The sequence below is a fragment of the Aricia agestis genome, chromosome 6, assembly GCF_905147365.1.
Source record: "Aricia agestis chromosome 6, ilAriAges1.1, whole genome shotgun sequence".
Taxonomy (NCBI): domain Eukaryota; kingdom Metazoa; phylum Arthropoda; class Insecta; order Lepidoptera; family Lycaenidae; genus Aricia; species Aricia agestis.
In genome coordinates, this window is record NC_056411.1 from 14,667,310 (window position 1) to 14,680,641 (window position 13,332).

Below are 13,332 nucleotides of genomic sequence, written 5' to 3' on the forward strand. Positions count from 1 at the left end.
GTGGGCTGGAAAAAATAGCGTTAAGCGCATTTAAATCTTTAGTATTAGTGGGAAAAACAGAAGACTTTCCTATCCCAATCGTAGAAAGAAACTTCCAGAGTTGGGAGGGGTTACTGTGGCTGATAGTGGAGTGAATGTGGCGTCTTTTGGCATCCCTACACAGACGACTGCAATGATTCCGCAGGGACTTACACTTTTCCAGGTTTGCTTCCGTTGGTCGTTTTCTATAGCGGCACAGAGCTCGGTTACGCTTAGCCATCATTGAAATAATGTCTTGTGATAACCAAGGAGCCGGTGCGTGCTTTATCTTAACTCTTTTGAGCGGAGCGTGGATGTTAAATATTTTGGTCAAGTTATCCGTTAGCAACGACACCTTTAAATCAATATTCGTGGCCGAGTAGACATGAGACCAGTCCGTATTAGATATATCATGCTTAAGAGCCTCCAACTTCACTGCCCTATAACTACGAAGGTAAAGGAATTTTGGTTTTCGACGAGGAGGATTGATTTTAAAGGAGAGGAAAACTAGGTCGTGATACGAAATATTCGAGGGAAACTGGCCATGGAATGCAACGAGATCAGGAGACGACGTGATAAGGAGATCTAGGAGGGAGGGGGCGCAATTGGGAGCATGATGAGTTGCCAAAAGAGGGAGAATGCAGAGGTTAAGGGAGGAGAGTAAGGTTCGGAGTTTGGAGGCACGCGAATCTTGTTTCAAGAGACATGTGTTGAAGTCACCTGCAATTAATGTATAGTCATAGTTTGGGCTGTGTGTGGCTAAAAGCGATTCTAAACTGTTAAAATAATCAATTCGCATTGATGGAATATAGGCCACACAAAGCAGGACACTCTTGTGATGCAAGGTGACTTCAACACACAAATACTCAATAGAGCCAGTGTATCGGCTAGGTGAAGCAGTGATCAACTTGCTGTCAATGTCACCACGCAAATACATAGCCACCCCACCACCACTTTTGCCCACGCGATCATTTCTGATTAGCTTATAACCCGGTAGAGCATAAGCAGTTGACGATAGTGATGGCTTGAGCCACGACTCTGAGACCAGAATAGCATCTACCGGGGAATCGCCAAACATTTCAATCATATCAGGGTAGTGGCGCGGTATGCTCTGATCATTTATGTGGACGACGTCAAAGTTTTTCGGAAAACGGGAAAAGGAACTAATTATTTGTTCATGAGCAGAAAACGTGACCGATCCCCCATCACCACTATCAATACTGAGAAAGCTGTCGGACGAAGAGCATGAAACGAAGTCATCATGAATAACATAAACTATTAAATAAAATATTATATTATATAATACTCAAAATTATAAATTAATATAAGTACTTATTTAATTAATATAATAAGCAAGATTTGACTACTAAATAAGTTATTTCTATATAAAATATAAAACCCATCCTTGCTCACCATAGTAATGATAGAAGAAATTAGCACACATATAATATAACACCAAAAGCAAAAAAAAAAAAATAATAATAATAATAAAATAATTATAAGTACAGCGAAATAACAAGCAAAAAAAAATATGTATAAATAAATTACAAAGCTAGTGCAGACCACATAAGCACGGAGTCGGCTTTACAAAATTCGCCGATAAATCAATAATAAAATATGTAAAAAGCATTACGAAAACAAAATATAGTAAAAAAGCACTTAGCTCGCAAAGTATATGAAGCTATGCAGACATCAATAACTACAACAACATTTTGCGTAAATATAAAAAAAAAAGCATTGCTCGGCTTTCCTATGCCTTTCTTATACGAGAAAACAAAAAAAAAAACTTGTCTATAAGCTGACAGCTGACAGATGTCAGTAAATGTCATTTTGAGAAAAAACAAAAGCGGGTCATGCTTATCTTATTTTAAACTACATGAAAGAACACAGAAAAAAGCTTATACTACCTTAAAATGGCAAGAAAGAATATAACTACAAATTACGTCACAAAGGAACAAACAAAAGAGAACTACTTAATATGCATGCTACCGAATTGTCAACTGCAATGCGTCTGTGCACGGACCTAGGTTCTTCTGGTACGGCGCGAGGATGCAGCTACACTGGGAAGTTTGGTCTCCAAATTACTCTGCCTTGGGTCACCAGTTTTACTTAATGGCATGGCAGAGGCTGTCTTTGTATCTTTAGCAGCGCCGGGGAAAGTGGCCATAAGTGACTTGAGCTCTTCCATGCACTCAATCTTCCGCCGAGACTTGTCAGGCAAAATTACTGCTATCTTTCCCTCGGTGGACCAGCAGCTGCGTACTCCAAAATGCTGTTGTGCAGCCATAAACACAAGATGCCTAGATTTTGTTAAGAACTCCGAGATAACTATTCCGCTGCTCTTGAGCTCGGTCTTAGTATCCCAGACTGCACGGCGTTGGACAAAATCTTTGAATCGCACCAAGACTGTACGGGCTTTCACCTTAGGAGAACCGAGGCGGTGACAAGACTGGATATCATCAGAGGTGAATTCAGATATCTTCAATTGCTCCTTTATTATGTCAGTAATAACATTGAATAAATTTTCATTCTTATTTTCAGTAATCCCATGGAACAATAATATCTTTCTACGGAGGAAAGTCTCGTGCCGGTCAAGTCCCAGAGTGAGAAGATCGATTTGTGTTTTGAATTTGGAGAGTGTTTGCCAAACAAAGTTTTTAAAATCATGGAACTCACTGCTCAAACTGGACAAATCTGGATGGGATGGTGTAGAAGCTGCTTGGTGGAGTCGCTGCTCATAAGAATCCATGCGCGTTTGGAACAGTTTAGCCAGGTCTTCCATGTTGGCAGCCAGTTGTGTTGACAAATCCATTGTAGTTAGTACTTGTTAAATGAGAGTGATGAAAAAAAATTGAACTGGTGCAAAATTTATAGTGAGGTGAGCACAGGAGGGTTTAAGCTATTACCTAATGTAATACATTAACTGTTTTAAGCACTGTAAGTATTTTTATTCATAAATTTAAATTCCGAGTCTTAATTAGATGTTGACGCTACGCCTACCCTCACAAAAAAAAAAAAAAAAAAAACTAAAAGTAAAGTACATTATTATAATATGACTTACAATTATGTATGTTGTCATTGTATATAATATTAAGTTACAAAATTGTAAACTTCATTTTAAAAGAATAATTTTTCTCTCACTTTTTTGGTAAAAAGTGGAACCCGTGCGAGTTTCTTACGCCGGTTCTTCTCGCCGGGGTAGTTCCCGAACCGGTGGTAGGCATCATGTAGACATTCTGAAAAAATTTGATTCAAATTTACTCAGAAATAAAACATTTTTTATTTTATTTATTTTAATAGAAAATACTTTATTAGTACAACTTAAAACTAAACTTAAACTTAAAAAATACAATAAAGGAAAAATATGTACAAATAGGTGGTGTTACTGCTAGCAGCAGTTTCTGCCAGACAACCTTTATTTTAAAATACAAAAATAAGAGTACTTAAGTGTAAGTATAATTAGTTAATAATATTATGACTAAATAATAAATAAGTATATACTACATAATATAACATAAGTACTACATATAAATAACACTAGCTATTTGACCGAGCTTAGCTCGGTATTCGATAAAACACGAATAAAATGACATTTTCTAAAAATGATTCCTAGCTAGATCGATTTATCGCCCCCGAAACCCCCTGTATGCTAAATTTCATGAAAATCGTTGGAGCCGATTCCGAGATTTCAATTATATATATATATATATATATATATATATATATATATATATATATATATATATATATATATAATATCTATACTAATATTATAAATCTCTGTCTGTCTGTCTGTCTGTCTCGCTTTCACGCCAAAACTACTGAACCGATTGTAATGAAATTTTGTACACAGATAGTCTAAAGCCTGAGAAAGGACATAGGCTACTTTTTTTACTGGAAAAAAGGGTTGTAAGGGGGTGAAAATACGAAAATTTGTTCAAATTAAGTTAGTTCCAAAAATTCATACTAGATGGCGCCGTGCGTCTCTTACATCGCGCTAATGCTTGCCCAACATCTTTCTATAAGAGGTGGTATCATCATACGTTTGAATTTCCATTTTTTTCGATTGTTATTTCTTTTATTTTATTGGGGGGCTAAATAAGCTTTAAAATTTGGCATAAAATATAGTTTTATTTTAAAAAATGAAATATTATGTGGACACTGCACAGCTGTTTTGATTTAAGGGGTACCAGGGTTTTTTTATAAAAGCTTTTGAGACCAATTTTGTTGACATCGCGCGCTATAAACTGACGTCCACGCGGACGAAGTCGCGGGCAACAGCTAGTATATATATAAAGTACCTACATTAAATTTACACAAATATAATATATTTTGAAAGAAGGTAGGTAAGTACATATTTTATATTATAGTTAACTATTATGACAGATTTAGATAATATTCCTTAACTCGTTTCTTAAAAATACTAAATATTGTTTGTGACTTTTGGATAGTTTCAGGTAGAGCATTCCATAGGCGTATAGCAGAAATAGTGAAGGAAGAGTCATAGTGAGCAGTATTGTAAGAGGGAAAAGCAAGAGTAAGTTTTTTGGACGACCGAAGAATAGTGTTATTATGACCAAGAAAAGTGAATTTATCTTTCAAATAGTGAGGAGATCTGGGATTGAAGAGAATGTTATATAAAAGATGAAGTATGTGAGCATTCCGACACATTCTGACAGGGAGCCACTTTAGTTGATCCGTCAATGTTTATGCTCGGCAACCGAGTGAGGTCCACTTTGCTTATCAATTGCCTGCTTCCAATGATAATACTTACTTTGTGTTTTCGAAGTATTTAAGTTGAGGCCATAATCTTTGCACCATTGGTGTATTTTCTTCTAATCGATGATAGTTTGGGCAATATCCTGAGGTAATGAGGTAAGTGAAGTATGTCTATAAATCTGTAAGTAAATCATCTGAGAACATGTGGTGGCAATAGGAGCTTTGAAAATTGAAAAAAGGAACATTTTTTTCTCACAACACTTGTTTTCAAAGTGGGTATAAAAACTCCTCACAGTTAATGTCAACAAAAAAGGGTCTTATGTTTCTTACTATTGTGAATGACTCAATAACGTTAGGTAATATGATATAAGTAATGTAAACAGTACCTTGAGGATGTGAACTTATTCGAATAATAAACAGCACAATGCATGGTATATTCAATACTTTGTAAGTAAGTAATAACTAATAAGTAGTTGAACAAATATGGTGCTTTATTTGACATCAAAATTAGTAAATACTTCAAAGAACTTACATTATTTTGGACAGTTCTAATTGCAATCAAAAGAACTACACATATTATTTCATGATCTAAGTACATAAAACTAGCAATTCATATACTTATCTACAATACACAGTCTGTTTCTTTAGTAGAAATATTTTAAGTAAGTACCTACTTTGCTTACAAAAGCAGCCCTTTTTTATACAATTTGGGCCCAATATGGGTAACCTACTATGGAGAAGGCTTCTTAATTTTTTTTCTAACTATTTTATTATGTACTTAACTACATCATTTTAATTGTATTTTTTTTTTATAAACGAATTCATAAAGCGCTTATTCCACTTATCCTAGCTAGGATCCTATAAAATTTAGTCAAGTGGAATAACTTAGACTGGGTTGCACCAGAGGCGTGGGTAAAGTTAAAGTTAAATTTATGGTTATAGTTAGGGTAAATTTAACTTTAACTTTACCCTTCTTCTTCTTCTTTTTTTATGGCGGCCTCAGTGAGTTGCCAATGTCAGAGTGATTTTGGCTAGACTTTGCTCTATATTGCAGGTCCGGTGAAGAAACAAGGTACAGTATCTAATAATAATTTAAATTCTGTTGAATATATCTAAAACAAACACAAACATATAGAGGTTACTAAAACATCACAATTTTATATTGTTAGAACGAATATATGTACGCAGAATATCAATAAAACTTAAAAGAACTTTACCCATAACTTTGCTCGGAGAAATTGACAGATGACAGCTGATCCAACAAGGTTATAAATGCGCGTGGGCGGGAGCGCTGCTGGCAAAGGAGAACTGTCAAAAATGGCGGTTTTTGTATGATGACAGCGTTAGTTCCTTTTTTCGCCACATGCATTTAAAACCTTGTCGAGCTCTATGGTTATAGTTAAATATGGCGTCTTGATGGCGTCCATTTTTAACTTTACCCAAAGATTTGACATTTTGCACTGTAGTCAAAGTTAAAGTTACAGTTAAAGTTAAAGTTAGTTGGTGCAATCCAGTTTTAGAAAGCTAGGATCCTAGCTAGGATCCTAAATCGGAAAAAAATGTGGCTTCTGCCTGACTAAATCAGTGTTGCCAGATGGTTTCAACCTTTTATCTGTAGTGGCAACTGCTAAATCTGTATTAAGGCGGGATTATAGGCAACTGACATTTTAGAATTTGCGACAAACTTGCTCAATAGATGGCGCTCGAAAGGTACATATTTACATAGCAAGCCATCGTCGATTTTAATATTTTCAGAAATAATGTGATCACGTGGTAAACTCGACAAACAGAGTAAGGATTAGCAGAGAGGCCATGTTCACCACTTGATAAACGAAATCTGTAATGAATTTTGTATTATAATAAAATGATGTATTAGGTATTTAAATATGATGTTTGTTCTGTACTGTACACAAACATAAAAAATGTATTTCCTCTAAATAATACATTAGATAGAGTTATACATTAGACAATGTATAACAAAATACAGTATTACCCATACTTATACAAAGTGTAACAAAACTAAGTAATAATACTTTAGGGTGTGTATGTGCTCCTTGTATAGAGTTCACTGTGAAAGTAGCAGCGCTAAAAGACCAAATTTTTTTACTTTTGTATGGAGAAACTCGTGTCGCTAGGGCGCTCGCCCATACAAAAGTGAAAAAAATTTTGGTCTTTCAGCGCTGCTACTTTCACAGTGAACTCTCTACAAGGAACATGTACACACCCTAAATCATTATCACTTAGTTTTGTTACACCCTGTATAGTTCATTGCATAAATATATACTTGTGCATGGAAAATACGCCAACATTATGAATATGCTATAAAATAGTTATAGAGAAATACTATATTATTTATGATATTGGCGTATTTTCCCTAGAGACATGGAACTCAAAACTAACTCTTTTAGCACTGCTGCTTTCACACAGAAAATTATAATATATACGTACCCCAAAGTATTAATACCGAAGTCGATTTAAAATTCGGTAAAGTAGATTCAAAAGTTCTTAGTTACAATAATTTCATCATCGTCAGCTCCCTCTCTGCTGGAAAATATGGAGCTTATTTTATGACCTCAATGAGAAGGGTTCAATTTTTTTTTTGTGTTTGGGTTTATTGCAGTAGCTTATAGCCCTTAACCCTGGGTCTACCACATGACAATCACTTGTATCTGACGCTGCAGCATCACCTGGAATCTACATAACACCCTCCAGAAGTTCAAAAACGAAAACTCTACTTGCAGCAAGGTAACGTTTTTGACCCGCTTGACAAGTTTTTAATTAGATTATAATATTCAGTATAGTTATGCAGATCATATTCATATTTTCTTTGTTATTTTCAGGAATCTGTTCCTAAAAGAGACCCTTGGCCCGGGAAGTCTTCGCTTTTCTATATATCCGTCTGTCTGTCTCCAGGGTGTATATTGTTACGAACTTACGACATATAGTGCCTATCCTATGTAGGATCCTAGCTAGGACTTCCTAACTAGGATAAGTGGAATAAGCGCATATGTACGAATTATGATAACCGCATCGTAATAAAATTGTTTACAGAAAAAAATAAGAATGAGAAAAATTTTGCTTTCAATTTTTTCAGTACTTACACATTTTTTAGTCTTTTTTACAGTATTTTAAGTACATAATGAATATAAACAAAAGTAAAAAGTTAGGTACCCCACCCTACCCACAGAACCAAGAAAAGTAAAACCCCATCCCGTTATTCCGAAATTTACATACGATTTGTTTTCAATATAAAACAGTTTGAGAGCTGAATTAATGACTCACCTCAAGTTTTACCAATTATATATTTTGCCAGACAACTACGTAACGTAAAAAAAACTATAACTTTTAACTGACATACTTAACGTAAAAAAAAAACTAAATAAAAACAGGGCATTAATTTATGACATACATACATCCATACTTATTATACAAATGCAGCTATTTTTGTCTTGATTCCCGTTACAATTTTTATGGACAGTACTTACTATATACATAAATAAAAGAAAAAAAACTGAAAATCATATTTATTTTACCACTTTTTTTGGTAAAAAAGTGAGCCCCGTGCGAGTTTCTTACGTCGCATCGGTCTTCTCGCTGGGTTAGTTCCCGAGCCGGTGGTAGACGACACCAGTAGTATCAACATTCTGAAAGCATTTTTTGTATCTATTCAGAAATAAAACTTTTTTTTTTCATATCTTCCCTTTGAAATAGCGGCCTACATACACATACTTTTTCAGTTTTTCAGACAAATCTTAAATTCTAAGACCTAAAGCCATTGTATGAATATAAATGTGTCTATGTGTAGTATCGCTGTTGACTATGGTACGGCTGAAAACATGTAAAGACGCACAGTGGCACATTACAAGCTATGCAGTACGAGTTAGTTCGCTTCTTGCACACGGTACAAGTACGCCGGATGTGTTCGTGCTTGATTTTTTCCGGGTTGAAGCCGTACTGGCCTGGAAAATGACCGACTGCACCACTCGGTGTAACTAGCGCAGGAAGCGCACGTTTCCCGTGCCGTGCCTGGAGGTCCGTAATTAACGTCCTGCGAAAAGTACGGTGTGTGTGTGTTTGTGCGTGATCGTGCCTGTATAGTATGAAGGCATTTAGGATACTAGAATTTAAGAGTCGTCTGAAAAACTTTTTATACCAGATTCTATTACGCCTTCTTTCAATGGGGTACATGGCAAGCATCTGGTCTTTTCGGTCTACCCCCCCCATGCAGACATTATAGTCTGGTACGACCGTTGGCTTACGCGTGTCACCACACATCACAGTTTCTAACCCATGGTATGTCGATAGAAAAGCCACGCGATTGTTGTGTCGCCATACCATGAGGTCAACATCACCAGAAGTGCAGCCACACACCTGCCCTACTGCCATGTCAGTTTTTTTCAGATTCGTCAGTTCAACGGGAACGAACTGACGATCTGTACGCAATGTTCCTACGCAGTCAAATCCAAGTAATTTCAACTCTCGCGCTAGTGCGGGAGAATTGTAAAAGTTGTCCATAAAAATTGTGTGACCCTTATGCTCAAGACCATGGAGTAGTCTCAGCACAAGAGCCGGTACAATCCCAGACAGTGGTCCGTCTACATGTGGTTCCGCGTTTGTGTCATGCCCTGCATGGACTTCAAAGCGCCACAAATACCCTGTCTGGGATTCACATACCTCGTATGTTTTAATGCCGACTGCAGCCGCCTTATTGCGGATAAACTGATTAATGTCTAACCAGCCTTTCCACATCGTAAGACTTTCGTCTAACGCAACATTCTGGGACAACCTATATAATTGAGAAAATTTATTATTAAGGTGGTCTAAAATAGGCTGCACCTTAAACAACTTCGCTTGAGCACGAGTCATTCTTTCTGGATCGCACGCTGTATTATTTTGAAAATGCAGGCATTTGCTCAGCAGGAGGAAACGATTAATGCTCATCGCCGCTGAAAAACCCGGCGTACTAAATATGTCCCGTGTACTGTTCCAGTACTCTTCCAGGCGATTTTTTATAACAACACCCGTTGCCATAATGATGGCAAAATATATGTAAAGTTCATCAGCGTCGGTGTCATGCCATTTAGTAATTCGGCTAGAGGGACGGATAGTTCCGTCGCTTAGCATAATCGATGCTACCTGCTGAGCATAGGCATTGGTCTCGTCAGCGATGTATTCCATAATGCTGCGATCCCATATGGCAGTAAATGCATCATACGGGCTCGCAATTGGAACAGTGGGTCCACAATTGATGTCGGAGAATGGCTCCCTCCTCAGGTCTGGTGCAACCTGAAGTTGCGGAAACGCGCTCCAGTTAAAATTAAATTTTTCTAGGTCCTGCGAAGACGTAGGAGTGATGGGGGCAGGAGACACAGAATGGGGAAGGTAAGGGGTAACTGGGCGAGGAACTGGAAGAGAAGGATTGGAAGTTGAGGGAAGGGAAGGGGTAATTGGGCGAGGAACTGGAAGAGAAGGATTGGAAGTTGAGGGAAGTGGAGAAGGAGACGAAAGAGGAGGAGGAGGCCATGAAAGACATACAGTCGTGTCAATTTCGCTCACTTCATCGTCGTCCAGCCCCATGTAAGCTCGGGCTACCCGACTGATTTCGCGGTTGTTGAGGGGCCCGATTTCGTCTTCATCAACGTCATCATCGGTCTCCTCTTCGCTGCCTGTTTAATAAACATTCAAACTTATAAAATTATAAATGTGAAGTGTGTGGGGGGTGTGTGTGCCTGTCATGCTTTCACGTAAAAATATCGTATAAAAATAATCTTACCATAGTTCACCTGATAACTTATCCCATCTTCACGAAGAGGACGCGATGAGGTGGATGAAGATGGTATTCTAAAACAAAACCAATAAATTTAATAAGCATTTTTATGAAGCTTTGGACAAATAGCGACTAAATAAGTACATATTTTAATTCTGCTTTTACAAACCCAGTAACATAATATTACTTACAAGGACCGTTTCGCCAAAGGGGCATCACCTCCTGCCTGCGATTGCGACGATTGCGACTGGGCTCTGTCAAAAAAATATAAAATTAAGTTTTTGTCCAGATTGAACTCTTTTTAACTTGGTACATACGAAATTAATACATAAAAATACTAACATTCGCTTACGGGACGCTTCGTTGCCACGAGGTGTGGGCGAACCACTGCCGCCGCATTCTAAGTACCTGAAAATGTATACTAAAGATAATAAATTATAACAATAAGAGTTGTGAAACATAAAAAAATTAGCGTAATTACATGGCAGGTGACGGCACCGATTCTTCCTTAAAGGCATCGAGTTCCTCACGCTGCAGCGGCGATGCGGAGAGCCTGTAGAATGCAATAAATATAGTTTAAAAACAGTTAATGAATTAATCACGTTAGAAAACACAAAAACCGACTTCTAACGTCTCCAAAACAACTCCAAAACAAATTGAGATAATATTTAATAACAAGGTTATGAATAAGAGTAAGTAATTATATGGCGGGTGACGGCGCCAATTCTTCCATAGAGGCATCGAGTTCCTCACATTGCGGCGGCGATGCGGAAAGCCTGTAAATGCAATAAATATAGTTGTATGTTTGATAATATTTGTATGAGACCACCTCCGAGGCATGAAAAACCTAACAAAAAAAACATACAGTCGAATTGAGTAAGTACCTCCTCTTTTTGGAATAGAAGTCTACTCGGTTGAAAATCGAGAAACAAAAATTCGAGTTGTGATGAAAATGTAAAACAAAAACAAAAGTGAGTAATTACAATTCGGATGGTGGCACAGCGGGTTCTTCTTGCGGTTGTGGTGGGTTCGGCAAGAGCATCGGCAGTGACGACCATAACGACATTCCACTGAAAATAACATCAAAGTTTAAAAAAAACTTTTAAATTAGGTCGATCTTTGCATCAAATAAATAAATTATGTGATCCATAATTTACAATGAGGGATTTTTATTTATATTTTTTAATTTTATTTTTAACAATCATAACTAGATGGCGTAAGGATAAACACTTCTAGATTTTCTATTGGTTCCTCACCGATCTGAAATTATCTACAGGTTGGCATCACTGACTACATATGGGTTGTGTTTCCAAAAAATATCAGTGTACTGTCAAGTGTGACATAAATCAAAATATCTTAAACCTAAGCGATCATTGGCCTAGCGATTAGGCCAGTATACTGGTAATAGTTTAGGAACACGCTGACATAATAAAAACTTGTCACACTGAAAACTGACAACTGAAAGAGTTGTGGCCATTGAGGGCCATTGAGGTACTATAATACTTTATCTATGGTTTTGGCGGCCATGTTACTTTGAAACTTCTACTTTTTATTGTTGGTGTGTTTTTTTTTCTCTCAAATTGTGTTATTTGGGTTTTCGATGTTCATTATTGGTAAAATATTAGCCATTAAATATCCGTTATCGTGCAAAAGTGCAGGTAAGATGTTGCCATAACCAACATTTATAATTCCTAAGACATTTGGTGTGAATATCAATAAATAGGGCTATTTCTTCCGTGAGTTTTAACTAAAACATCGTTATAATAACTTTATTATCTTATTCATTGGAATATCATCGTGTCTTTTTCAAATTGAAATGTATCAAGTTTTACATTCTTTTGCCCACTTTTGTAGCAATTATTGATGGTGTTGCCTGGTATTACCGATAGTTGTCTACCCATACGCCATCTAGTTACTAAAATGGAAACTGTTTGACAATCAAATTAAAAAAATAAGAAAATGCCTCATTATTAAAAATACTTACTCTTTGCTCGGCTTAGAAACGGTCCGAAGGAACCTTTTTTTTTTAATTGTTTGGGCTTTTTCCAGTGGCCGGCCTTCAGGAATTTCGTCAATCATAGCGCTCATCATTCTAAAATTACAAATTATTTATAAAAAATTGTATTAAACTACAAAAATAAAGTTATAGGTAATGCATTATAAATATATTGTTATTACGAGTGCACAGATTGCCGTTCTCTGCCGAAAAGCCGCTGCCACCGTTCCATACTATTTAGCCCGCCAAAATGACTTGTCAAACCGAGTCTGTCACTGTTTCGCGGAGCGGAAGTCGGAACGTAACGACTGTGATGTAAATTATTCAAAATAATTATACACTTTTTAGGTACGATATACTATGATATAATATTTCAACACAAAAAATACTTAAAATCACACCGTCGCAACGAATTAGTCGAAATATCAAAACGTTACTGATTGACACTTTCAATAACGTTTAACTTTTTTTTTCCTAGGAAAGCGTTCAAAGGAATAGTTAATTAAACAGCCAAACTTATATTCTCCAACGTATTCAAGTGTTGCCAAGATGAATAGAATTAGGATAGTGACAAACTACGCGCGTAATAGACTTGTAGTATGTGCTGCCGGGCCAGGTGGGTGAAACTTCCGAACGAAAAAAAAAATGGATTCCAACATACCTACAGTTCGACAAGGCTTTAATTGAATGTGTCAATGTCAGTCAATGTACGCTGCTGGTAAAGGAGAACTGTCAAAAATGACGTTTTTGCATTGGGCACCGTGCAGAGCGATGACACTGCCACTAGTGACGAGTAGCCGAAACTTTTACGAAAATTTTATTGACAAGTTCA

At 36.8% G+C, this 13,332-nt stretch overlaps 1 protein-coding gene and 1 long non-coding RNA gene across 2 annotated transcripts; one reads left to right on the forward strand and one right to left on the reverse strand.

The window, feature by feature from the left end:
- Positions 1 to 2,310: 2,310 nt before the first annotated feature.
- Positions 2,311 to 2,954, forward strand: LOC121728431. Its single transcript, XR_006035801.1, has 2 exons — positions 2,311 to 2,483; positions 2,560 to 2,954. It is a non-coding gene; the product is annotated as an uncharacterized LOC121728431 (long non-coding RNA).
- A 5,382-nt stretch (positions 2,955 to 8,336) lies between these two features.
- On the reverse strand, positions 8,337 to 11,212 carry LOC121728213. The gene is made up of 8 exons (XM_042116351.1): positions 10,986 to 11,212; positions 10,847 to 10,912; positions 10,696 to 10,758; positions 10,511 to 10,578; positions 10,198 to 10,403; positions 9,874 to 10,071; positions 9,412 to 9,513; positions 8,337 to 8,381 (listed from the first exon to the last, which is right to left on the reverse strand). Coding segments are annotated over exons 1-8 (750 nt in total). The 5' UTR covers positions 10,988 to 11,212.
- Between the last annotated feature and the right edge of the window lie 2,120 nt (positions 11,213 to 13,332).